Source organism: Rutidosis leptorrhynchoides, chromosome 5, assembly GCF_046630445.1.
Source record: "Rutidosis leptorrhynchoides isolate AG116_Rl617_1_P2 chromosome 5, CSIRO_AGI_Rlap_v1, whole genome shotgun sequence".
Taxonomy (NCBI): domain Eukaryota; kingdom Viridiplantae; phylum Streptophyta; class Magnoliopsida; order Asterales; family Asteraceae; genus Rutidosis; species Rutidosis leptorrhynchoides.
The window spans coordinates 391844972-391872017 of NC_092337.1; the positions used below are offsets into that span (position 1 = coordinate 391844972).

General features: G+C 34.1%; 4 protein-coding genes across 8 annotated transcripts; 3 read left to right on the forward strand and 1 right to left on the reverse strand.

Annotated features, from left to right (window-relative positions):
• Positions 1–3052: 3052 nt before the first annotated feature.
• Positions 3053–6428, forward strand: LOC139848031 (protein TPX2-like). 3 transcript variants are annotated; one of them, XR_011759797.1, is made up of 12 exons: positions 3053–3222; positions 3451–3521; positions 3609–3682; positions 4004–4082; positions 4172–4309; positions 4384–4512; positions 4599–4736; positions 4824–4926; positions 5395–5524; positions 5607–5742; positions 5850–5968; positions 6087–6155. XR_011759797.1 is itself a non-coding variant. In XM_071837766.1 (12 exons), the coding sequence occupies exons 1-12, from the start codon at positions 3177–3179 to the stop codon at positions 6205–6207; spliced, it is 1245 nt and encodes a 414-aa protein (XP_071693867.1). In that variant the 5' UTR covers positions 3053–3176; the 3' UTR covers positions 6208–6428. The 3 variants fall into 3 exon arrangements, 2 of the variants coding, with proteins under 2 accessions (XP_071693867.1, XP_071693868.1); XM_071837766.1 differs by having other exon boundaries at positions 5889–5968; positions 6087–6428; XM_071837767.1 differs by lacking the exon at positions 3451–3521 and having other exon boundaries at positions 3117–3222; positions 5889–5968; positions 6087–6428.
• A 2086-nt stretch (positions 6429–8514) lies between these two features.
• LOC139847529 (nicotianamine aminotransferase 1-like) lies at positions 8515–12814 on the forward strand. The gene is made up of 7 exons (XM_071837211.1): positions 8515–8840; positions 10335–10674; positions 11287–11505; positions 11604–11663; positions 11871–12029; positions 12118–12211; positions 12507–12814. The coding sequence occupies exons 1-7, from the start codon at positions 8584–8586 to the stop codon at positions 12620–12622; spliced, it is 1245 nt and encodes a 414-aa protein (XP_071693312.1). The 5' UTR covers positions 8515–8583; the 3' UTR covers positions 12623–12814.
• Positions 12815–14654: 1840 nt separating this feature from the next.
• LOC139849840 (reticulon-like protein B17) lies at positions 14655–16576 on the forward strand. Its single transcript, XM_071839459.1, has 8 exons — positions 14655–15216; positions 15312–15474; positions 15564–15638; positions 15723–15864; positions 15951–16020; positions 16094–16159; positions 16245–16367; positions 16455–16576. Exons 1-8 carry the CDS (start codon positions 14730–14732, stop codon positions 16574–16576), a joined length of 1248 nt encoding a protein of 415 aa, XP_071695560.1. The 5' UTR covers positions 14655–14729.
• A 4536-nt stretch (positions 16577–21112) lies between these two features.
• LOC139848192 (protein NUCLEAR FUSION DEFECTIVE 6, mitochondrial-like) lies at positions 21113–24331 on the reverse strand. Of its 3 annotated transcripts, XM_071837926.1 has the most exons (4): positions 24163–24331; positions 23957–24078; positions 21939–21977; positions 21113–21493 (listed from the first exon to the last, which is right to left on the reverse strand). In XM_071837926.1, the coding sequence occupies exons 1-3, from the start codon at positions 24300–24302 to the stop codon at positions 21970–21972; spliced, it is 270 nt and encodes an 89-aa protein (XP_071694027.1). In that variant the 5' UTR covers positions 24303–24331; the 3' UTR covers positions 21113–21493; positions 21939–21969. The 3 variants fall into 3 exon arrangements, with proteins under 3 accessions (XP_071694027.1, XP_071694025.1, XP_071694026.1); XM_071837924.1 differs by lacking the exon at positions 21939–21977; XM_071837925.1 differs by lacking the exon at positions 21113–21493 and having other exon boundaries at positions 21608–21977.
• Positions 24332–27046: the final 2715 nt, after the last annotated feature.

Sequence of the window (27046 nt, forward strand, 5' to 3'; positions counted from 1 at the left end):
CAATGATGTTATATGTATTTTTACTACAAAATACAGTATGGTGAGTTTCATTTGCTCCCTTTTTAATTGCTTTTGCAATATATATTTTTGGGCTGAGAATACATGCGCTGCTTTTATAAATGTTTACGAGATAGACACAAGTACTTAAAATATATTCTACGTTGAGTTGTACCACTGGCATACTTCCCTGTAGCTTGGTAACTACCATTTACATGCGGTATTGTAAACGCAAATCCTGTTGATAGATCTATCGGGCCTGACAACCCCAACCGGACTGGACGACCAGTATTCAACGGTTGTACAGTACTTCGTTTCGGTGACTACACTTGGTACGGTGTAGTGAGATTTCATAATAAAGGGAATATGCGACGTGATTAAATGTTAAGTATGGTTACCAAGTGCTCAACCACTTAGAATGCTTTACATACACTTGCGAGTGTATTATGTTTATGATTATGAAATCTTGTGGTCTATTAATATATTGAAATGATTGTTATGATAAACTAATGAACTCACCAACCTTTTGGTTGACACTTTTAAGCATGTTTATTTTCAGGTACAAATTAAGTCTTCCGCTGTGCATTTTGCTCATTTTAAGGACATTACTTGGAGTCTATCATCGCAATGGGACCAAATGTTGATGACTTCGTCCAGGTGGATAAGGACGGGTCTTTACAGAGAGAATAAGGCATTATTAATTAAAAATGTTGTACCGTTTGGTAATATGAATTTTGCCTTTCCTATCCCTTCTATCAAGTTAGCAGCACCTGATATTGTATGTATAGTTCCTTCCGTTGGTTTCAAATCAATGAAATATTTTTCAGATTTAAGTATAGTGTGTGTAGTACCACTATATGCTATACAGAGATCTCCACTACTTGATTGATGTTGTGTTCCAGCAGAATTCATATTAAACTTCATATATAAGAAACAAACAGTAAGTATATAAATGTTACACAAAATGTTTATTACACACAAATAGATAAAACTGAAACATTTGACATACATAGAATTGAAACATCAAACATAGAACTGGAACATTTGATAAAATATATAGAACTGAAACATTTGAGAAAACATGATGACAAAGGTTAAATCGTTTTATTTATAAAAGAAAACATATTAATTTAATTCAAGAAATCTTCATATAAATCAGATGGTTGTTCAGTGACTGTTGGATCAATATTATCCACAAAATTTACTTCCTTTTCTTTACCTTTCAGCGAATCCTGATACATCTTAACAAGATGTTTAGATGTTCGGCAAGCATTAGCCCAGTGGCCCATTCTACCACATCTGTAACAAGATTCTTCAGAATTTTTAGAAGAATTTTCTTCAACATCTTGTTTAGTGGGCTTGTTTTGTGGTTGATATTTATATTTTCGTGAATTATTATTTCTTTGACCACCACGACCACGGCCACGTCCACGCCCATTCCCATTACCATAAGGATGGTTTCTACCATAGTTATGGCTTTTGGCATGATGATGGCGATGGTTATTATAATCACGACCTTGCCCGCGTCCTTGTCCCTGTTTATAATTATTTGCAGTATTTGCTTCAGGGATTGCAAGTGTACCAGTAGGACGGGATTGCTGATTTTTCATTAATGGCTCATCATTTTGCTCTGCAACCAAGAGATATGAATTAAGTTCAGGATATGTGTTGAACTTTAGCATTCTCAAATTTCTTTGCACTGTGATGTTGGCAGCATTCATTGTGGAGAAAGTTTTCTCCAACATGTCTGCATCACTTATTTCATGTCTACAGAATTTAAGTTGTGAGACTGTATTATACAGAGCTGAGCTGTATTCATTTACTTTCTTAAAGTCTTGGAACCTTAATGTTCTCCATTGATCCATAGCAGCTGGAAGTAAAATTTCTCTTTGATTATTGAATCTGCTTTTGAGACCTTCCCATAAAACATGGGGATCTTCTACAGTCACATAATTATTTTGTAAGCATTCATCAATATGTTGATGAATAAAGCAACATGCCGTTGCTTGTTCTTTTTCAGAACAAGTGTTGTTTTCATTTATGGTTTCAAGAATGCCCATTGATTTAAGATGCATTTTTACTTTTATAACCCATGGCATGTAGTTGTTTCTCGTTGATTCTAAAGAAGTAAATTTAAGCTTTTCCAGATTCGACATTTTCTATTATCAAAAATTAAAACAAACAACATGATAAATTAGAGTCAATTTATATTCATAAGTATATAAACATTAAACATAAATTTAATATAACATAAATGATAAGTAGGCGACAGTGTCGACCATATGTAAGCAATCATAAATAAATGTTATATAACATAAATGATAATTAGGTGACAGTGTCGACCATATAAATGTTAGATAATAGAAATATAAATGTTAGTAACATAAATGATAATTAGGCGACAGTGTCGGACATATAAATGTTAGATAATTGAAATATAAATGTTAGTAACATAAATGATAATTAGACGACAGTGTCGACCATATATTATTCAGGTGGTATAACCGACCATATATCATTTAGGTGGCAGAGCCAACCATAATTAGTATTAAGATTATCGTGCTGATAACGTGTTATAATTCAGTAGGCTTATAACTACCTTTAGTGGTTTGTTTCTTGATGTTATAATTCAGTAGGCTTATAACTACCTTTAGTGGTTTGATTCTTGATTAAGAATACTAATAATGAAGTGTAAGAACAAAGATGATAATGAAGAGAAAGAAAGAAACACTTTGTAAATGTGAGAAAATGGTGCAAGTTTAATGCTTGCATTCATGGCTATTTATAGCAAAAATATCACAAGTTTAGATAATACAATAATATTACTTTTGTGTATCAATAATTGACTATCAATTTATATATATATTATATATTTATATATTATAACAATCATTACCTTTTGTAAAAAGACAGGAGAAAATGCGCTTTCTCCTAACGGTCATAATAATAATAACACAGTAACATTTCTTAATTACAAAACCGTTAACTAATAATTACCTTCTCCTCTCATTCGCCCAATTTCTTAACAAAATCAAATCAAATCAATTTTTCATCAATCATCAATCAATTTTTGATATTCAAATCTCTCACTAACAATAATAATACTACTCTCTTCATTGATCTTAATTGCCTTCTTTGTTTTGTTTTCAAATTTAGCTCCGTCATAAGCTGTGAATCAAATGGCTAATTCATCATTCCACGAACAATTTACCGATTCCCCTTCAAGTAAGGCTTTCGTTCGTTATTTTAATTCACTTAATGATGAATTTTGAGATTGTATACTTAACTTAGGGTTTTGCACTTAGGATTACTTATTTGCTTATAGCACTTTCAGTTGAATAGAGTAATAATATGATTGTTAATGTTAATTACTACAGTAGTAAGTAGAACTGGTGTTGATAGGCTCGCATATGATCGATTTTGTGTTCCCTGGTTTACATTTTGTGCATACAGATACTGCTACAGTTAATGATCATATTGGAAGCCTTTTTGACTCTAATCATAAAGTTGAAACATGTCAAAAGGTTTGGTAGATACAAACTGTGCATTTGAAATGTGATTTTTTATTGTGTTTACGATTATTGATCGTTGTATCTGAACTATAATTGCAGAAATCTGAACAATGTGAGCACACAGGGTTGTTGAATACAGTCAGTAATATCGATTTGGAACCAGAGAAAGAAAGGTCTGCAGATTGCTTTGAAATGTGGCTTTATATTTTTGTTTTCATTGTAACTATATGCTCTGAATGTTGAATAGCTTGTTATGGAAAATGCAATTAACAATAAGTAAAAGATTAACCCATGCATCTTAGATGTACTTATGTTTTGCCGAATGAGAATGTGCTACAAATGGAACACAATAACCAGTTTATCGTTAGAAAGATGGCTAGTATATTATGTTATCTGTTACATCTGCCATTAAATGAATCAGTCATGACTATCAAACGCCAACCGCATATATAACTAACATCTTATGCTTGATTATTCTGTTCTTGTGTCTATAGGCATACTGGGACAACGATTAAGGTTAGACCTCCTCATTTGGCTCAACAAATCGGGATGGAAAAGATTGAGCGACGACAGGTTGGTTTTGATCATCATTGCTCATTTAAGATCCTGTCTGTAAATGGCAAATTTTTAGTAACATTTGATATTATCCGTTGAGCTTTCAGAAACCAAGTATTGGAACACGTCATGCATCTCCCAAGGCAAGAGTAGGTATAATGCTGCAAAGGACGCCAAAAATGATGCAGAAGAGGCCTAAACAGATGACTGTGCAAACCTTTAAGGCTCGACCATTAGACAGAAAAGTAATTATATTATTTGTTTAACATAAACAATATATTTGGATTATATTTTGGGGGCTAATATATTGTATTGACAGAATATTAAAACTCCAATATCCGAGATATCTTTTCTACAGACATCACTGAGTACACGGTCTCATAAGATTGAAAGTGTCAAAGAACAAGAAAAGGCTACAAAATTTAAGGCTAGACCCTTAAACAAGAAGGTATAAACTGATAAGATTTGAACATGTATAAAAAGTTTCTGTTTCAACGCCTTCATTTAGTTTATCATGTCTCTTGCAATGCGTAGATACTTCAAAGTAAAGGGGAGTTGGGGCTCTTTTCAAGCCAAAAACGACGCACTACCGTACCTCAAGAATTTCATTTTGCAACCAATGAAAGAATTCCACCACCGAGAACAGTTAATAATGCTGAATTTTATGAAAAGGTTTGTGAAGAGGTGTATCCCTATGTCATTTTGAATTTTCTTTCTGTTATCAAGAAAACATCTAATGTTTTTTTTTGTTTTCTGCAGATCGCGTCATGCTTAGAATCCCCAAAAAAGAAGCTGCTTTTAAGGAATACTATTCCACGTCCTTTCGATTTCCAGACTGATAAAAGAGGAACAGGGAAAGAAAGTAAACTCGTTTTAGAGATCATACCCAAACGATTAAAATAAGAACCAACTAGGATCCCCAAATCTAATCAAACGATTGGGCAAGTTGGGTAATGGGTCAAAAAAGGCAGGTTCAGAATAAATAATGGTCGGTGGGCTTTAAAATGAAGCAAGCCAGGCCGACCCACAACCACCTTTTGTCCATTTCAATTTATAATAGTAATCAATTGTTAAAATCTTACTACAAAAACTAGATACACATCGTTGGACAGTTTTTAGCTCGTTTAACCGAAATGACTCGTTCTACAGTTAACTATGTTTTTCATCCGACACATTTTACTTTTTTGAGAAAAAAATATCCTAAATTTAATAGTCCTAATTAATGGGTCAAATTTGACGCCTCTTAACATATCATTCTGCATGACTTTTCGCAAGTGGTATTCTGTATAATGTACAATTTTGTGAGTGATGATGGTTCGCTTGAAACCAGAACTGAGACACCACACAAAGCACCCTGTTAGATTGGATACTTTAGTGAGGTGTGAAAACGAGTTACAGAGAGACATGGAAGAAACAAAGCAGTTGAAGTATGAAGAAGCCAAGATAAAAATATTGAAAGAGTAAGAAGTTTTATTTTTGTAACCACACTAGTCCGTAACTAATTAGTCAAACATAAAACTATAATGTTGCATGATCTTGCAGGGAACCTACTCCAGTTTGTGAAAAGATCCGCAGACCTCTAACTTCAGTTCAGGTGTATAATCTGCATGTGGAACAGAGACCTAATGATGGAACAAAATTCGATAAAAAGTTTAAGGAGAAAAACACTGCAAAGATGGTACCTTTACTTAATTATTTATATTTCAATTGTAGTCTAGAGCATATTCATCTACCTTATATTGCAAAGATGGTAACTTTACGTAATTACTTTTCGTTTAATTGTAGTCTAAAGCTTATTTATCAACCTTGTACGGTGCGTAATAGGTGTGCGAAGAGAATTCTTTGAAACATGATACTAGAAATGTGCCTAGGTTTAAACAATCTTTCTTATCCCAGAAGTACAGGTGAGTTTCTTGCATTCGTTATTAAAGTTTATTTATTTTTTATATATAAATAATAAGAAAATGCCAACTCTTATTTTGTTTGTTCCTTGCTAAGAACTAAAGATTGTGTATACTGAAGGTCTTCCGAAGAAGTCACAAATTCCATGTCCCCAAGGCCGGATGTTATTACAAGGAAGAACAGAAGAAGTAAATTGGTTGTTACTACTGCAACTTCAAGTGCAGCTTCAAACATGAGGTAACAATAGGAACACGTGTGTAAAACAGGACCTTTTGTACGCAGCTAAATCGAATGAATGCGCTGAGGTGAAGTAAACGCACTTATGAGTTCTTTAAAATTTTCCATCTTTGATGAGATTTTGTTTGTGAAGGGTAAGCTTAGTATTAGCACACTCACTGTGTGGAGAAATATGATAGTGGCAGAATATAAACAATCTACAATGTTATTACAAAGTTTATTTGATCTGATCCTTTTTACATATCGTTTAGTTGCTATAATTATAATTATTACTCCGTATCATTATCACTATATTGCATTTGAATGATGTTGCTGAATGGTATCATTTACTCTATATAAAGTTGATCATATCTTTCATGTTTCAAGATATATCTAAGAGATAAAAAGGAAGAAAACTGGCAAAGTCCTTCACAAAGGCTAAATGCAGGTTCTGAGTATTGTGTGTAACAACAGATCTTTAGCAGAGTCCATTCTTGCAACATCCCTTACAACCTCATTCAAAAAACTTATTGCAGCGTACACAAAGTTGTTGAGATATGTTATCATCCATCCATATGATTAGAAGATAGGCAAAATAGACTTGATAGGATCTGTTTAGAATTGTTAATGGTGGGGTAGGACTCTCGATTTCTATAAAAGTCTACATGAACGTCAAAGAATTGCTGAATTGCATTTGTTAAAATGATGGATGGTTTTGTTGAGTCAAAAATGATGGAATTGGACATAATTGTATTTGGAAAGTTAAAGTTATTTATTAACCGTTATTTCTTTTAATCAATCATCATGTCTCTTGCTTAAAGCTCGGGTATTTACTATTTATATCGATCATCGTACCTCTTCATTCTTATCTTTTGAAAAAATTAACCAATGGTTCACACATTTTCCTTTACACCTTGTGGTTCGCAAATACCCGATACTTTTACATTTATTAACAATTTTGAATAAATATGACAGTAATTTCTAATGATATGTCACATGGTTGTTCCTAAGAATTTAAGTATTAGAACTAGGCAAAAAATGCTCTTAGGTCGTAACGAATAATATAAGCTATTAAAAAGTCTATTAGAAATTGTGATGTGGTCCAGCGGTTGGTGGTACCTGCCTCCTTTAGGAGAGGTCGGGAGTTCGACCCCCCGTTGGCTACATAATAAAAACACAATATCCATCCATGACACATTTCCCATATCGTTTGGGGGTTAAAGGGGAGGGGGGTTTTACTTGGCCGTGCCCTTGGATCGGTTTCAAGGTTTCCTCCCGGGCAGCGATGGGGGCGGGGTTTATCGCTGCATCGACATAGTCGAAACGGGAGATGATCGCAACGGGTGGTTAAAGTCCCCCTCGGGTGATCTCAATCGCTGTTCAAAAAAAAAAAGTCTCTTAAACCCTAATGAATATTATAAACATTTTTAAAAAAGACCTTTTGAGTTTTGCTAGAATGGTAGTGGGCTTTGATTTATTCTTTTTCTTGGGCCCTTAAATTGGGCCCCTGAAAACCCTATGCCCTTAGCGGTCGATCACTTTGTTCCCCTCCGAGCCTTCCCTGATATGTCATCCGTGCAACGTATACAAAACTGATAAAAAAAACCTTTAAAGAGTAATACCGTTTACCGTAAACGTGATTAAAAGCCATCATATCATGTTCGCGCTAAAAGTCGGTTAACACACAGAATAACCTTAATGGCAGCGTTCAACGTTTAAGCCATATATGACGTAACTATATGCGCCGTTCATAAAAATAAAAAAAATAAAAACGTAATCCGTATGCTTCGAATTTTTAGGGATTGAGCAATCAACAGTCGACTCTGAATTTTAAGGGTTGACTGGCCAATCATGTCATGACTCGTGATATATGGAGGTAAGCCTTAGATTTTACGTATAAATATGACACATGGACGTCCATTATTTGAACACATAGAACCTGGTAGAGCTCATATACTTTCTCACACTAATAAAATGTTTCTCTTTCTAGAATTTGAACAAGACAACCAATTAGGGTTCAGATTATATTTGTATCCCATAATCATCGTTAACGGAGAACGATCATTAACATGATTAAGTGTGCACTCTTACGCAAACCGATGTCCGGAATATGTACCATCAATTTGTATGTTGAGAAGTCCAAACTTCAATTTACTATTTTTGGGCAATTTGTAATTTTAAACTAAATTGTTATTGTTATACGGAAGAACTTTATAGCACGGATAAATTTTAATTTCATGAATTAATTATTATTTATTTTTATTATTATATTACAGTATTATTTTATTTACGTATATTTCACGACAAGAAACATGTGCTAACCAATAAATGAAGAAAGATTCCAGACGTAAAACGAAGTGAAGAAAATTACAGTAGTCCGTACCCCGTAGTTAACTAGAAAATGAAAAGCTGGAAATTGAGAGGGAACAGGGATATAAAAACAGCATCTGAATTCTCAATCGCACGTGTTATTGATGAAGTCAAAACAAATCTTAATCCAAAAGATGAAAGGCCAATTATACCACTCAGCATCGGAGATCCATCCATCTTTCCATGTTTCCGTACAACTCAAGTAGCTGAAGATGCACTTGTTGCTGCTCTTCGTTCTGCTAATTTTAACGGTTATGCACCTAAAGGCGGTCTTCTTCAAGCTAAAAGGTATTATTATTAATATTATAAATTATTAGTGTTTGTTTACTCTGTAATTAGTGCTTTTAGTTCTACATGATTAACTGTTTATTCAACTCCGATCGAGTTATGGATAACACGTTAATAAGCATACTCAATTTGTGCATTATTAGTTAATGATTGTTTTGTTATCCACCCCTTTAGAAAGTAGAAATTCGGAAAATATACCCTTTATTGCGAATAAAGTGTGTTTTTCGGAATAAGCGACATTAACACTCCGTCCTGGTTACCGTGAATAGCCCTTAGCGAGATGAAGATCTCAGTCCAATCGACAAGACCGACCGGCAACATGGAAAACCCTACAAGACCGTAGGTAAAAACCCCCTAATTCGAGAGTAGTCCTCTCGTGTAGATGATGATCCAATCGTGAGGTATGAAAAAAGCGCAAGTTGGAAATCCGTACAAAGGGTTGAGAAGATGTAGGTTTTTACTCCATATTTATATATGGGAGATTAGGTTTTAGGGTAACTTGTGAGCAAAGTCAACTTACAAACTCTAATCAATAAACCCTGCGTCATCAAGTCCCCTAGTTTGGTATGATAACATTGTCAGGTATCATATTGAACTCCTCATTACGTTGTGGAAGAACAAGTTCACAGAAAGTTGTGCGAACAGCAGTGCTTATTTCCGCGGGAACAACTGCGCTAAACAGCCACGCAAAAGAGCGTGTGAAAAAGCTGCACGAAGGATTTCGCGAACAGTTGCGTGGCATATACTATGTACTTGAACCGCATAGGGTGATACATTCCCATATTACATATCATCTTCTTATTCTTTATTATATGTTCAGCTTTTTTTAACGGCGGTTATAAGTCACTGACGGGGTTCAAATGCGATGTCAGAACCCACCTGCCCGATCATTTTCCTGGACGAACCAATAGAGTACTACTGCCCCTCAGAAAGAAACCCCCATGACGGATTCATACGGGCATCCCGTGTGGTAAACCCCCTTGAGTGATTCTCAAACGATAGACGTCCGAAACCTCGGAGAGCCCATAAAATGGCTGGTAACTACAAGGGAAAATAATTTTGCAGCACATGGAAGTCGAACCCCTGACCTTAAGAGAGAAATCAGGTCACCACTAGTGTGATTTGACCCTAAGATTAGGACTCCAACCACTAGACTTCTTGGATAGTCCATCAATCCAAAACAATAAATTTTATTAAATCACTTGCTTTTCGAGTGACCAAGTTGAATTCTATAAGTTCCTACAAATCAAGGGAGAAACAAAATTGGATCCCCTGCATCATGTTTCCATCTAGCTTTAGACTTAAAGGGTGAGAAACAATCAAAATATGAAAAATGGGTTTGCAGCATTCGAGTCGAATTATTATTTGATGTGATTATCATATCTTAAGCTAATATAAATATTGTCTTAACATTTTCCTTTAAAAGCATATATTACGAGTTTGAGCAGGTGCAATTGAGAAGCCTATAATTTAGACTATTGTGTGTTACAACAGGTCTTTAGCTGAGTTCCTTTCATGCAACCTCCCTTATAAACTATCACCTGATGACGTGTACGTAACTCTTGGTGCTAAGCAAGCAATTGACATTGTATTATCAGCACTAAGACGTCCCGGTGCAAATATATTGCTTCCTAGACCTGGTTATCCGGCTTATGAAGCTCTTTCGGTTGTTAATCAACTTGAAGTTCGCCATTTTGACCTTGTTCAAGAAAAAGATTGGGAGGTCGACTTAAATGGAGTTGAAACAATAGCGGATGATCGAACCGTTGCCATGGTCATCATCAATCCCGGAAACCCTTGTGGCAATGTATACACTCGTGATCATCTTCAAAAGGTGAGCTAAATTATAAACAAATTGATAAGTATTATGTACTGCAAAGCCAAAACTTAAAAAAAAAAAAAAAAAAAAAAAAAATAATAATAATAATAATAATAATAATAACCTTCTAAATTTCTTACTTAAACACAAGGTTGGAAAAGTCGCCACATAGACGAGTCGGTTGGAACTTTGAAATGACTAGTCAGTCGAGTCGTGGACTAGTCGACGTTGGCTAACGTTGGCTTTAAATATATATATTACACATAAATATATTTGACATATATATTACACATAAATATATTGGACAAATATATAATTCAAACGTAAATATTTAAAACATATGTATTGTGCACAAAATCTGAGTGAAGAAATATTTACAACTTGACCTAAATTTGACCAACATTTACTTTCACCCGACTTTTTATAATTGACCAACTTATTTGACGTTTTTGGGCGAACTGGGACGGGCTAGTTATTAAACCGCCTAGTTGGCCAAGACGGTCGTTGTTTACAACACTGCTTAAACATAAGTATTCCTTATTTGCCCTTAACATTACACAAGTTTGTGCCTGTTTCTAAACATAAGCATTACGGATCGTTTTATTTGAAATTTTTGCTTCTTTAAAGATTGCTGAGACTGCTAGAAAGCTGGGAATACTTGTGGTAGCGGATGAAGCTTATGCACATTTAACCTACGGTAGTAACCCGTTTGTGCCAATGGGGGTATTTGGGTCTATTGCGCCTGTTTTAACACTCGGGTCTCTATCAAAGAGGTGGATGGTTCCTGGGTGGAGGATTGGCTGGATTACACGAAGTGATCCTGATGGTATTCTTGAAGAACAAGGGGTACGTGTGTATGTACTTTATTCATTTCGACTTAAATTTGAAAAAGATATGTGGTCATACTGTATGCATAAGTGAGATATATATACTTTTGCCTTCAGATTGTTGAGTGCATCAAGAGATCTCTTAATACCAATACGGAGGCTGCAACATTCATACAGGTATGCAACTCATTAGAAATTTTCTTGAAACAAAACTGTATGCTCTTTAAAGGTCTTGATGAATAATTTCTTTTAACACACTTTAAGACTAAAAATACTACTAATTTTAGCATATGATTTTCCTTTATATATACATTATCATACGAAAGACATTAAATCATGAGGTACAGAACATGTCAAAATTAATGATGTGATTTATGGGATCAGGCTGCACTACCTCAGATTCTTGAAACGACAAAAACAGACGCTTTTTTCACGAAGACTGTCAACATATTGAAAGAAGACGCTGATGTGTGTTATGAACAGTTGAAGGAGATCCCTTGCTTTACATGCCTACAAAAGCCTCAAGGATCTCTCTTTTTAATGGTATATCAAATACTCCATAAATTATCATATTTGCTGAAAACTGTATATTCTAAATTTGATGTTTAACTTGTGAAAAAACTTATTGCAGGTGAAGTTAGACTTGACCCTGCTGCAAGGTATAAACAATGATATGGAGTTTTGCTCAAAACTTGCTAAAGAAGAGTCTGTCATTCTTCTGCCTGGTAAGTGGGACCTGCTTTGAAAAAGTCAAACGTAGAAGTGTATTTCAAGGTGTTGATTAATTTTGAAATGGGTTACATCAAGCTAAGTATTGTGGTTATTAAAAAGGATTTTACTGACGAGAACCCTAAGGCTGTTGTTAAAATGCAAAAATGATTTGTAAATTTCAATAACCGCCATTAAAAAGTCAATATTAACCGTTATTTACAACGTATTAATGCATATTAACGACAACTCTAAGGGTTGTCGTTAGAAAAATCCTATTAAAAAGGCAAGTATTGTTGATCATTTGTGTAGGGTTTGTTTTGAGGATGAAAGATTGGGTGCGTGTGACATTTGGTATCGAGCCATCGGCTCTTGAAGAGGGACTAGCGAGGATTAAAGCATTTTGCCTGAGGTATGCAGCCAAGTGACCAACCAACACTAGACAAGTTTTTAATTTAAGATGCAGATCATGTATTTAAACAACACGAAGTTACCTGTAATGGTGTTATATGATTCATACACCCCCAAAGCAACTGCAATAAGCACAAATACTACAGAGTGATAAATGAAGTGATATAATGGTGGTGCACAAATAATTGGATATGAAGTTTGGGTGTTGATCTATTGTGATGTGCGTTATATTGTGTTATATCTTGTATAAGAATTTGAGGTAAGATATTTTTTAATTTGATTATGATATGATAGGAGAGGACACTTCGTTTCATGTGAAACACTAAATACGAAGGTTGCAAAATCGCTATTCGGGGAGTAATCGATCGAGATTTTGGAGGAAGTAATCGGAAATTTCGGGGTTTAATCGCATTGGACTTTTTATACGTTTAAATAATAAATTTCAAAACTATATGTGTGAGTATAGAAGAAAACCGTAAACTTTTACATAATTGTTCAAAAACGTACATATTAGCGTTCAGTTTGTTCAAAAACTCTAAGGGTGTGCTTGGTTGGCGGGTATTAAGGGGTGTGGAATGGTAATAGTAATGATAGATAATGCTTGGTTATAATAATATAATAATACTATCATTACCCATTAATATATAATCCATCATTCCCCACTAATTCGGGGGTAATCAACTAAAGGAATGAAAAATCACAATTTTATCACTCTTATTTTCTCTCCCACTACTCACATATGGAATAACTATCTGATATAGTTAATACTTATTTTTTGAACCTCTACAAATTTGCAAAAACGTAACATTTTTAAAATTATTTTTTTAGTAAACAGTTAGTAGGATTATATACTGTTTTAATCTCAATAACAAAAATTTCAAGTGCTACTCGTATTATTCATAGATATGTAATATGTATTATAAGTTGGTGTTAATTAATAAAAATCTATTGCGTATCAGTCTGTTTATTTATTTATACATAGCTTATCATGACAATTAATTACCTTACATAGGAAATTTATAATTTTATGTAGTACTTTAATTTTAATAATGTTATGTATTATACAAATATTATGTATTATGTATATGGTAAAAATACTTGCGTTATAGAAATAGGTTTGTACACTTAAATAGTACATATTGCATGTATAATAAAATTACATATTATTGATTTAACTTACCAAGCAACGTCAATGATAATGATATACTATACTATACTATATTGATTCCATTCCTTTAGTAATCCCTTTCCCTTTCTCATTCCCATTCCTTTATTAGAACCAAGCGCACCCTAAATTTCAAGCTTAAATTAATGTTGAAATGTTGAACAATTTTCATTTTCACCGACTTTGATCAATAAATTCGATTTTGACTCATTAACCAACAATGATTAATTAAATGAATTATGCATGTTAATAAGTTGTACAACACAACTCATCAATACATGATGGTGGTGGTTATAAAAAGGCATTTGATCTAAGCGGTTTTGATGAGCTCTTTTGACCTTAAGATCATGAGTTCAAATTCAAGTGTTGAACACTATTATATAATTATTCGTGTAAAATTTGTGTTAGCTGTGTGAATTTGTCTTTAAATACATACATACATATGTGTGTGTGTGTGTATTGTATTGAATTTATCACCCTCATCTCATATAACAAAATTATAATTGGATTTTAAAAAATAATTAGATTAGATGTTAAAAAATTCAAAATGTTTTTAAATTAATTAGCTAGTATTAGTCCTATTATCGCTTTCCAAAAAAAAAAAAAAAGCATTACTCCTATTATTGTAAAGTTCGAAGTATTTAGAAAGTAGTTCAAAATCGTTACCTATAATTTGGTAAATAAAAATCACTTGGGCCAATGGGGGACATGGAGAATATTTTCATCACACACCGCATATTTATCCCAAAGTTAGCAAACCTTTTGTCAAAGTTTCTATCCGTTGATTGATTTCTTTCAGATGTGCACAAAACCCCACGCCCCACAATCATCATCTTCATCCCCTCCTAAATTTTCAAATATATATCTTCACCCCAACGGCTACCTGCAACAAAGTTTCCACCTTTTTATATCACCCAAACAAACCCACAAATATTTCTTCTTTCACTCAACCAAAATCAATGGATTCACCGATGAATTCACCTCCACCGTACACCCGATCCGACCCTAAAAACCGGACCAAATCTGCATCCCGTTTGGCTAGAACCAGTAGCCAAGAACCACCACCAACATTATCTCTTGATTTGGTCTCTTACTCACCCAAAAACACAGTTTCCCCTAAACCCCAAAACCCCCTTTCACTCCATGATCTGTTACTGCTTTCGCCTTCCCCTGCTAAGAAATCAAGAACCCGCGATATTGGTGAAGAGATCTCGGACCTATACGGGTCCCGCAGGCGATGCAAGAACCGGTTTACTAATCTGGGTTCACCGAGAAATAGTCGTAGATCGAGGAGGCGAATTGAGCAAGAGATTAAAGAAGATAAAGATTTGATTTGTGATGATGAACTGGTTGCTGCTGCTAACAATGTTAAGGCCAAGAAAAGGAGGCATAGTAGTAGATCAAAAAAGGAGAAATCGATTTCTTCCCATTCGGTTCCATCTCCAAGTAAGAAAAAAATTCAATCTTTTTCCGTTTTGGGTTTCGATTTTAGGGTTTCTTAATTTCTTGCTTAATTTTCTTGATTGTATTGTGAATTTCAGAAGGAAATGATGGTGATGATGAATATGGGTATAATTTCGATCGAATTGGATTACTGGTTAATGATTTAATAATGTGGAATGATGTTGCAAAATCAACACTTTGGTTTGGGTTTGGTTCACTTTGTTTCATATCTTCCTGTTTCACAAAAGGTATTAGCTTTAGGTGAGTGATGATGATTATTTCCTCTCTTTCGATTTCTACTAAATTTCATGCTTTTTGGTTTAAAGTAAAGGTTCAATCTTTATTTTCAGCATGCTTTCTTTGATATCTCATATCGGCCTTCTTTGTTTGGGCGTTTCATTCTTCTCAAATATAATCGCTCAGAGGTCAGAAGTAAACCTTGATTACATTGAATTCGTGTAACGTTTATATTGGTTTTTGTTTAACTTGATGGAGTCACAAATTTACAGAAATGGTATTGAGAGCAAAAGAGAATTTAGACTTAAAGAAGATGACATATTAAGAGCTGCAAGAGTTGTACTTCCAGCATTGAATTTTGCACTTTCAAAAGCTCGAGACTTGTTTTCAGGCGAACCATCAACGACCCTTAAAGTAAATCGATGTCCATAGTACTCCATAATTCATTAACCTTAATTTACAATATGAATCACTAACAAAAAATGGTACATGTTTTTCAGGTTGCTCCATTATTACTACTTGGATCTCAATATGGGCAAATTGTAACATTCAAGAGGCTTTGTGCACTTGGTAAGATCAATCTCAACATGTCCTTTTCGGGATGATGTATGAAAACTTACATTTCATGTTTGCCATTATGCAGGGTTCTTTATTGGCTTTACAGGTCCAAAACTGTACTCGTTATACTCAATACAAATATGCAAGAAAGGTAAGGATGAACTGAAACCAGCTGCAATTTTTTATTTTTAGCACAACGTTAAAATCTTATATTGTGTAACGTTTATACGAATCAGGTGAATGCCTAAAAGAGAGGATATTAGAAACATGGGGAGGTTGTTCACACAAGAAAATTGTAGCAGCATCGGTCGTCACAGCCTTTTGGAATCTGACTTCGATCAAAACTCGCATTTTTGCAGGTAAATTGTTGTTGTGCTAGTCTTAGTTGACTTTGAAAGTCAAAATTTTTCTAACCAGATGGGTCGGGTTTGGTTATCTGTATGCAGCATTCATATGTTTGGTGATCTTTCGATGGTATAGACAAGAGTTGCCATGGGAGGTGGAATTAGAGAAGGAAAGTCAACAGCAACAGAAGACGTTGACTGTGGTTGAAAATGTTAAAGCTTAATAGAATTTTGTATACCTATTTTGTATTCTATGTAAAATAAATGTATCTTCTACTTCTATAATGAAATCGATCGTTTTATAGCGTTGGTATTATTCTACTTCTACAAGACTATCTTCTTTTTTTCGCTTTTGTCAATTTCATGATTTTCGACAAGTGAAATGCTATACTTTGGAAAATGGTGTATAACTTTGAATGCCAAAGTTGCTGAAGCTTTAGTTAGCTGTTGTCTTAGTTTTAAACTTGAATGTCATAATAGTAACTAAGTAACTATAATACAATTATCAACAATAAGATCAACTTTGAAGGCAGAATACTTGTTTTGGTACTCACAAAATTAAGATGTGAGATTAGGGAGGTACAGTTGCATTTTGAGGGAAGAAAAGGGAATCGGACCCCAAATGTTGATTTGTTTTATAAACGGCTCAGATTCATTGCATCGTAATAACACTGCATTTTAGGTGAAATGCGGTATTGTTAAGATGCATTATGTGCATACTGCATTGATGCAATTTTGTTAAGAAACAACAAAGGCTAAGATCATCTCCCCTCATTCCCCTTTGAAAGCAGTTGCGCCTCAAAAACTTGCCATATAATGAAATATGGCAATTATTAGCACATTCATTTCATATGGTTGCTGCTTAGAAAGCCATTGATGAACTGAATGGTTCTAGAATTTACGGTCGTCCAATTTTTGTAGGGAGACCTAGAAAACCAACGAATGGCCGCTTTGAGAGGTCGAAGGTTAACCCTGTTACAAGGCTTCGCTGTAAAATTTTCCCTCGTTATTCGGTAACTAGTTTCTTACAGTATGCGGTTCTTTTAATTGACGTCGTCCCTTTGGTGGATACGAAAGTATCGAGCTTTCTGATTTCCTGTAACGCTCATGCGTCTAAGATTTCCAAGTTTGGTCCGTACGGTTGTATTTGCTTCTGTGGAGATTCAACTAGTTTCAAAAATGTGATCAATGCTAGTTCTGATGTTTTTTGTTTGATCTCTCCTAATGCTTTCTTTCGATTTGTATGGATTGAGATTACGGGTATCCCTTTTATTTGCGCGTCCAAGAAGAGTGTGTTAGCTGTGGCGGAGTTGTTCGGTGATGTTATCACTGTGGCTCGTTCATCCTCGAAATTAGATTTTGTTAGTTCATTTTACGCGTTCGTCAAAACTACTACTGTTAAGCACATACAAGACTTAGTTTTGGCCTACGTGGAGGACTCGGTTTGTTCTAGAAGTGAAGTCTTGGTCTCCGAAGTTTCCGACGTTTCTACTGTGAGTCATTTTATTCCGATCATCATTTGTTGGTTTCTACCAATCGTTTTGTGGTTTCTAGTGGCCCGTTGGTTGATGCTGGTTTTCGTTGTGTTGAAGACACTTTGAAAAATAATACACATGAGACATTATATGATTTTTAATATGTGGACGTCCATAATGGTTTGAAGATATCCTCTTTATTTAATTTAGATGGTGCGCCTGCTGTTGATTACAATCAAGCATGTGGTTAGGATAGCGATTTGCATCCGGAGATCCCACCTTCGGTCATTAAATTTGGTACTTTGGATGACGTTGTTGTGGGTGATTCTGTTTCTGTTTCGATTTTTTCTGGTATCAACACGAATGCCTCCCCTGGATGTTGTAACGACCCGTCAAAATCGCTATTGACGCGGCACGTTAATCATTGATTCCACAGTGAGGTTTTGACCTCTATATGATACGTTTTGATAAAATATTGCATTCATTAAAATAAGTGACTTTCTAAACATAGAAAGTTATAAACATGTGGGCGAGTGCTTAGGTATAAGCAAAACCCCGAAATACATAAGTCTTTAATTTACAGGTTGACATCACAGTCCAATTATTTATTACACAACGCAGTTTTATTTTGAATGCAATAAACTTTGTACAAAGCATGAGAGACTCCATGCAGGCAACAAGCACATCACAGCGGAAGCATTCTAAGGACCTGAGAATAAAACATGCTAAAAAAGTCAACACGAATGTTGGTGAGTTATAGGTTTAATTGCTCGAGTCATAAACATGTATAAAGATAGACCACAAGATTTCATCAAAAGTTTATCAATAGATTCTACGTAACAGAGCACCCTGGTAACTAAACTTAACGCTATAGTGATAATTACCCCATTCGTTTTAATACACGCAAACCAACGTGTCTTAAACTCAAATAACATACGTCCGTTAAAAGGCTAGCGCTCTAGCTCGGACGGGGATGTCAAGCCCTATGGATCCATATACAATTATTCGCGCCCACCAGTCCATATCCTATGTACTGGCAGTTACTAGTTACCAAAGCTAAGGGATTTCCGGTTTAACCCAGTGTAGAATTTAGTATGTACTTGTGTCTTATCGCGTTTAAAATAAATTGCATATATTCTCAGCCCAAAAATATTTAAAGTATTTAAAAAGGGAGACTATAAACTCACAGTTCAATATTGAGACTCAATATTGTAGGCAAATTGCGTAGACGTAATGACGGTAGATGACTGTATGGTTGGCCTTGGATTCAAGAACAATACCCCAAACAATACCCAATATTTCCTTAGCTTAAAGCGGTTTGAAACCCGAATTAAAACACCCTCGAATATACTTTATTATTATTAACTTAAATTAAAATTATAATTATAATTATAAATTAAAATTTATATTACATAAGAAAATATATTGTGAAGTATTTCGTCGAACAAACTGGCCTTTTTATAGTACTTTTCGATTTACTGTAGCTCATGCGATCGCATGAGTTTTCAGTGTTTTTGCCATGTGATCGCATGGCCGCCTTTTCTGTTTTTGTTTGCTAGTTCGTCGACATCAAATAGTATTTTACTGTAGCAAATAGTGTTTTACTGTAGCAAATAGTGTTTTACTGTAGCAAATAGTGTTTTACTGTAGCAAAGTCATTTTTACTGTAGCAATTAATGTTTTACTGTAGGAAAGTCGTTTTTACTTGTACATCTTATAATATATATATATATATATATATATATATATATATATATATATATATATATATATATATATATATATATATATATATATATATATATATATATATATATATACACATACATATATGTATATTTACATAATATTAAATCATAAAGAGAATTGGTTTAAATTAGTCGAAATTTTTCGGGTCATCACAGATGTGGTGAAGAGATTAACTTTGATGCTATAAAGAAAGAAAGTGGGTGTTAGAATTAATGTGGGTTCTATACAGGTGGTGAATGAATGTGGTGATAACATAGACGACACTATTGCCGTTTCTAGGTGTTTTGGAGTCAAATGATGATAACATTACGTTTGCAATTAGATTGGTCCGAGGTAATTCATCTTCGTTTGGATAGCAGTACGGTACACGCACCAAGATATGATCTTTGCTTTTCCACTCGAACCATAACCGGGACTGGAACCTCCATCTAGACCTAAACCTGACACCCGCATACCGCATATGCCATTGGTTTGTCGGTCGCTGTGTAGAAGTTCATTCGTGGTAAGCCACGTAAGGAAGGGATCGCCTGTACCTTACAATTATTTGAAAGATATTCACGTCGCCAGGGAGTACGTGCCACGAACGATTCGTTGGTCGGAAGAGGGCGAAAAAGAAAAAGAAAAAAGAATTGTTGGCTAAACGTCACTTAGAATTGAACGAAGATAGTCCGTTACCGATTTTGATTGGTCGTTGTGGAAAACGTTATTGCGATTGCAAGGTCCCCTCGTGCGAAGGTTTTTGTAAATTGTGGTACGTCTTGAATAAAGACGTTTCAAGAAGTTTACTTGATGAAGCCAATCAGAGGTTAAGAAAGAAGGCGGATGAGGCTTCCACTTCCATCACTTATAAGCTTAAAGATCACATCAATGACTTGGATATTAGGACGCGATTCAAAAGTTGTTAATGGGTTCACATGATGGAAGAGACGACGTTCATCGGCAAATGGTATAGGAAATATGTCCGTGGAGGCTTTGCGGCTTTCGATGACATGATGACACGTTTGGCCGGGGAGAGCGTACCGGGTGATGGATCCGTCAAAGTGTTATCTTACAAGATAGAGAATCGGTCCGAGAAGAACACTTTGAAAAAGACGGTTAATTGTAAGTTGCATAGAGTAGGACCTAAAAGTTGAGAACTTGTGTTTGTCTCGTGATCCTTCGTTTATTTTTTCTGTTTGTTGATTTCTACTTTAGATCGTTTGGTTTGGATCATGTTACTATCGTGTTGTATCGCTATAGAATTGTTTAGTTTGTTTTAAGGTTTTTCGGGTTTTAGTGAAGACTCGTTTATAGATAGCTTTTGTCTTGATGATTGATTTCTAAACGTGAGTTTCCGTTCCCCCCTTTCTTTTGCAATCTTTGTTGACGGCGTTTTCCTTTGGAAAACAAAGTTTTAATTTTTTTCGCCAAAAAAAAAAAAAGAAATCAGTTTGTGTTTATGATTTATAGTGACAGCAATCTAATTTATCTTCGGGTAAACCAAAATCAGAGTATTAAAGTATCACAAGCATCTAATACAAGTTCACTTAATGACTTAATAATATAATTGTAATAACACTTTATAACTAAAACACAATGTAACATGTATCATAGCACAAAAACTTTGGGTTCTACATCATATAAGTACAATTGTAGAAACCCATGACGTAGAGATCGGTTGGTATGGCTAGTGATCTTCAACATAAACCATAAACCATATAACAAGGTAAATTATTAATTTCAAATTTATAACTTGGTTGAAAGTTATACAAGAAGTCAAATCAAAGAACACTAGTTTGAGTCATATTCTCATCAAAATGGCGAAACAGTTAAAATTTGACTGCATTCTCCATTCTTCTGCTTGTAAGCCCCTTGAACACTAATCATACGTCACTGTTGCAGGCTAATAGGCAAGAATAGAATGGTATTCTCATGAACCTATAACAAGTCAAGTAGCAGATAATATGGATTACAAACAAGATGATAAAATAAGAACACTAAAAAAAAGTTAGCAAAATTTAGAACCATAAAGCAATCAATTTTAAAGATAAAAAGATCATAACCATATCACTTCTCAAGACTGTTGAATCTGCCTCATTGGCATATATTTACACCTATGTAAAATTCAAACATATTATGCTTCAACATTTTCTTGATATTATGCTAGAATCCCAATAACAAATATTACAAAGAACGGAATTAGTAACAGATCTTTGAAAGCTAAGTATGCAACACTGCATCACCTCGTGAGAATTTGTATGTAAATGTCTTTAATCCACAATTTCCTTATTGCCTAGGTAATTAAGTAATTAAAGCATGGGTTGACCTAAACGTTCCTAATGGTCGAATGCTTCAGAACAAATAAAATTCCAACTTTTTTCACCTTCTGGTTCTTGATCTTTTGGTGAGTTCTGTCAGCTACCTACAAGAGAGCATCCAAAGTATTTTATCCCAGCAAAAGTGAAATGTTTCTATTACAACTAAATAATAAAAAGAATACTAACTTTTCATTTACTTGCGAAAGCAGTACATTTATTCTAAATCAACTCTTGAATCAATAATCGAAACTCAAATGAATACCAAACTCCAAACCATTCAGTTAGATAATGCACTTAAACTAGAGTTACAAAACGAGGTCACGTCATTTTTTCCTCAAAAAGGCCATAGTACCTCCGAACTAATTTCCTAGAAATCTCCCAGTGTATTTGAGATAATATACAAGCATCATCATAAATGAATTAGAGCCCTTTTACGTACCAAATAAAACATAGTACCTCGGTCTCATGTACCAACCAAATATAAGAAAATTGTGTTCTTACAAACACATGTATAGTCAACTAATTCCTAATAATCTTCCACTTGTTCACTCCACACTTCTTTATAATAACATCCCCCAACTATGAGTGCATAAGATCATTTGGTTGCATTTCTTATCCTTATACTATTGAAAAAGAGAAAGATAGATCGAAACCTAAAATTATGAATCACAAAAACCAATTATGCTTCATTTCATAAACATATGCAAAAATAAACATATGGAAATCACATTTCCATATGCAAATATATATATATATATATATATATATATATATATATATATATATATATATATATATATATATATAGTGGTAGGATCAAGAGGGAAGTAACCAATCGGGGGGAAGCGGGGGGAAGCAAAAACTTTTTTTTTTTTTTTTTTCGTTTTTTGAAAAAACTTTGTTCACGAACATTATAGATGAGATGAAAATATGAACATTTAGTAGAGACACTTTGTGATAAATGTTTTTATTTTGGCGGGAAAACGCTCGAAGAAGTAATATATAACAATTATCGTGTTTTTCGAGCGTATGTTGAGGTTTTAGCTATTGGGGTTTAGATATTAGGGTTTATAGGGTTTAGATATTAGGGTTTAGAAATTTAGGGTTTAGGGTTTAGATTTAGGGTTTAGATTTAGGATTTAGATTGAGTTTTTAACACGAACGGTTTAGAGTTTAGGGTTTAGGGTTTAGGGTTTGGGGTTTGGTGTTTTGGGTTTATGGAATAAACCCAAAACACCAAACCCTAAACCCTAAACTCTAAATCGGGCTAAATTTTTACTTCACAAAACATGGAGAAAAAAAACGTTCATATTCTTCACGAACAATATTACCTTGAATGTTATTTTTGTCGATCGTTTTCCCGCCTAAATAATAATATTCATCACGAAGTGTCTCTTCTAAATGTTCATATTTTCGTGTGATCTTGATGGCGGAAAAAAAAATTCCAAAAAAAACGAAATTTTTTATTTTTTTTGCTTCCCCCCGCTTCCCCCGATTGGTTACTTCCCCATTGATCCTGCCCCTATATATATATATATATATATATATATATATATATATATATATACGAAATTTTTTATTTTTTTTTGCTTCCCCCCGCTTCCCCCGATTGGTTACTTCCCCATTGATCCTGCCCCTATATATATATATATATATATATATATATATATATATATATATATATATATATATATATATATATATATATATATATATATATAAAATAAAAAAACTTGTTAACTTCATCCAGACTCTATTTATGCGATGAAGATTCCCCTATTTCCCAATCTGAAAACACCACAATTTCTATTGCAATCAATCAAAAATCACTATGTTCTTTATAATTTAACTCCTAATTTATCTCCCACTATTCACTCATTTCATTAACCACCTAAAAACAGTCCTAAACACTTTCAAAGCCCCAACCTGTATGTTAAAATTGCATGTCTACTTCAAGCTAGCAACTTACACATGATATACAAAACAATTATTGCACATACTAACACTCAAATTAATGTTACAATAATGAACAAATAAAAAGCTTAAAAATTAGTGAAATAATCAATTACAAGTATTTTATTACCTTCAGGGAGCCAACCAAAGCTAGCACGAGAGAAAATGAGCATAGAAGTCATTAAAGCCGATGACGTCACTGTATGAAACGGTTGCACCGTATCCAAACAAGCACTCAATTCAACTGGACACCTTTTAATTAGATGAAATTAATATTTTAACAAAAATAATGTACACTTTTAAATTGAGTAATTTTTTGTGGTTATTATTACGTACCTGAAAATGCGATTAGAATTAGGTTTGATTGATGGAAAACGGAACGGTGAGGATTTGGCACCGGCAGAGAATTTTCCGGCGACGCTACGGACGGAAGTTGATCGTGTAAAAAACCTAACGGCGGCAGCACCACCGGACATTTTGATAGCTTTTTCGATTTTTTTTTTTATATCAAATTGGATCGGTGCGAGTGGTGTGGTAAATCTTACCGGCAAACCCTATATGCATAAACTACATTACAGTCCCTAAACTTTAACTACATACCAATAAACTCCTAAAACTAAGTAAAAAACTACCTAAAAATTTACACTTCTAAATTCATTAAAAAGGTGTTGATAATAAGTTGCATTTTTTTAACAACAATATTGGCATTAACCACCTTCGCGATCATTTGTCACACACGCGTCAAAGAGAAATCATCCCCCGGAGGATAAATCTAGCGATTTGGTCAATGCCAGAGATTGAACTAGTGACTTTTTAGAACCCAGACTAGTTAAGGTATCGTTCGGGGCAGTGCCTACTTGGTAATAAATTGTATTGTATACCATTTTCAATTTTAATGCATATTTATAATTAATTTATTAAAATTATAGTAAAATGATCATTTGACGTTGAGAATAGAGTCGTAAAGGTGATCTTTACACCACTTAATGTGTTTCAAAGTGGTTTATTGTACAATGCTTTAATGTTTTAAGAATATTTAGTTGTTTTTTTGGCAAAAATAACGAAAACTTATTTAAATATGGAAAACGTTTTCGAAAAGAAAATGTTTTCAACAAAAGATACAAGATGGAACTTGAAGAGGCTCGTACCTAGAAAGCGGCACACTTACAAACTATCTATACCTTAGTGCCGATGAACCGCCTTTACTACAATCTTGAGGACTCGTAAACAAGTTTTGAATTGCTTCACCGTAATCCAAGTCTTCGATGTGATCTTTAAGATTATAGGAACCCGAAGTGGAAGCATCAATCGCCTTCCCTCACGACGTTGTTTATAACTAAAAGCGATGTTAGAATTACTACCCTTTTAAAAGTTGAAATTTTGGCATTTTATACATTTAACTTTCTAATACCTCATTGTATATGATTAGGTATTGTAGTTGTTTAATATGGATCTAGGTCATGAAAGTTATTTTTCGAAGAAAACATGTAATTTTTGATTATATAACTTTTTTTAAAGGTAAAATAATATCTATATTAACACTATTAACACTATTATTATTAATTATTAATTATTAATTATTATTAATTATTAATTATTATTATTAATTATTAATTATTATTAATTATTATATTATTATTATTAATTATTATTATTATTATTATTATTATTAATTATTAATTATTAATTATTATTATTTTATTATTATTATTATTATTATTATTATTATTATTATTTAATTAATTAATTTCCATACATACTAACCACCACATGGATTTTGGTCGTTTCACCCCACCCCCGCCCAAAAAATACCCAAAACGACATGGGACCAAACTTCCACCCAAAATATCCAAAAAACCCCCCACACTATAACTAACTTAAAAAAAATACCCTCAAATCCAGGGGGGGTAAAACGCCACTTTCCTTAATTAAAATAAAAACTCCGCCCAACCATTTCGACAGTCCGTATCTTCCTCCTCGCTCCGAGTTAAATTTCACCGACCGCACCGTTAAACTCGAAATATTTCTGTGAACAAAACGAAACTAACTACGTTCAAAACGGACACTTTTAAAAAAACGCTAAATACACAACAGCCCGTATCTTCCCGCTCGCCGCGAGTTAAATTTTTCCGAAAGCAGCGTCGTACTCGAAATAATTTTATGAACAAAACGATAAAAGGTACGATCGAAACGGACACCTTTTAAAAAACGCTAAAGACAACGATAGCCCGTATCTTCCTGCTCGCCGCGAGTTAAAATTTTTCCGCCAGCACCGTTAAACTCGAAATATTTTTGTGAACAAAACGAAACTAACTACATTCGAAACGGACACTTTTTAAAAAACGCTAACCACAACGACAATCCGTATCTTCCCGCTCGCCGCGAGTTAAAATTTTTCGACAGTAGCGTCTTACTCGAAATAATTTTATGAACAAAACCATAAAAACTACGTTCGAAACGGACACTTTTAAAAAAACGCTAAACACAAAGACAGCCCGTATCTTCCTCTCGAAATAAATATATCAACAAAACGAATAAACACAAACACAAACAGAGCACCCACAATATGACCCGAACACCACTGCCGCAACGCGCGGTCGATAACTTTCTAGTTATTAATTAAATATGGTGGGGATTTTGGTCGTTTACTCAAGAAAAAAACGATAACAGTATGTTGCCTTTTCACACTAGGAATTTGCATTTTGCCCCCCTCAACTAGAACCAACTTACACAAATTACACTAAACTTCAGGGGTTTAAACTGTAAATTCTCTAAATTAAAATAAAAACTCCACCCAACTACTTCGACAGCCCGTATCTTCCTCCTCGCTCCGAGTTAAATTTCACCGACCACACCGTTAAACCCGAAATATTTTTATAAACAAAACGAAACTAACTACGTTCGAAACGGACAATTTTTAAAAAACGCTAATCACAACGACAGTCTGTATCTTCCCGCTCGCCGTGAGTTAAATTTTACCGACAACACCGTCAGACTCGAAATAATTTTACGAACAAAACGATACTACCTATGTTCAAAACGGACACTTTTTAAAAAACGCTAAACCCAACGATAGCCCGTATCTTCTTGCTCGCTGGGAGTTAAATTTTGTCCTCAGCACCGTTAGGCTCGAAATAATTTTATCAACAAAATGAAACTAACTACATTCGAACAGGACAGATTTTAAAAAACAATCAAGACGACAACAATAACAACGACG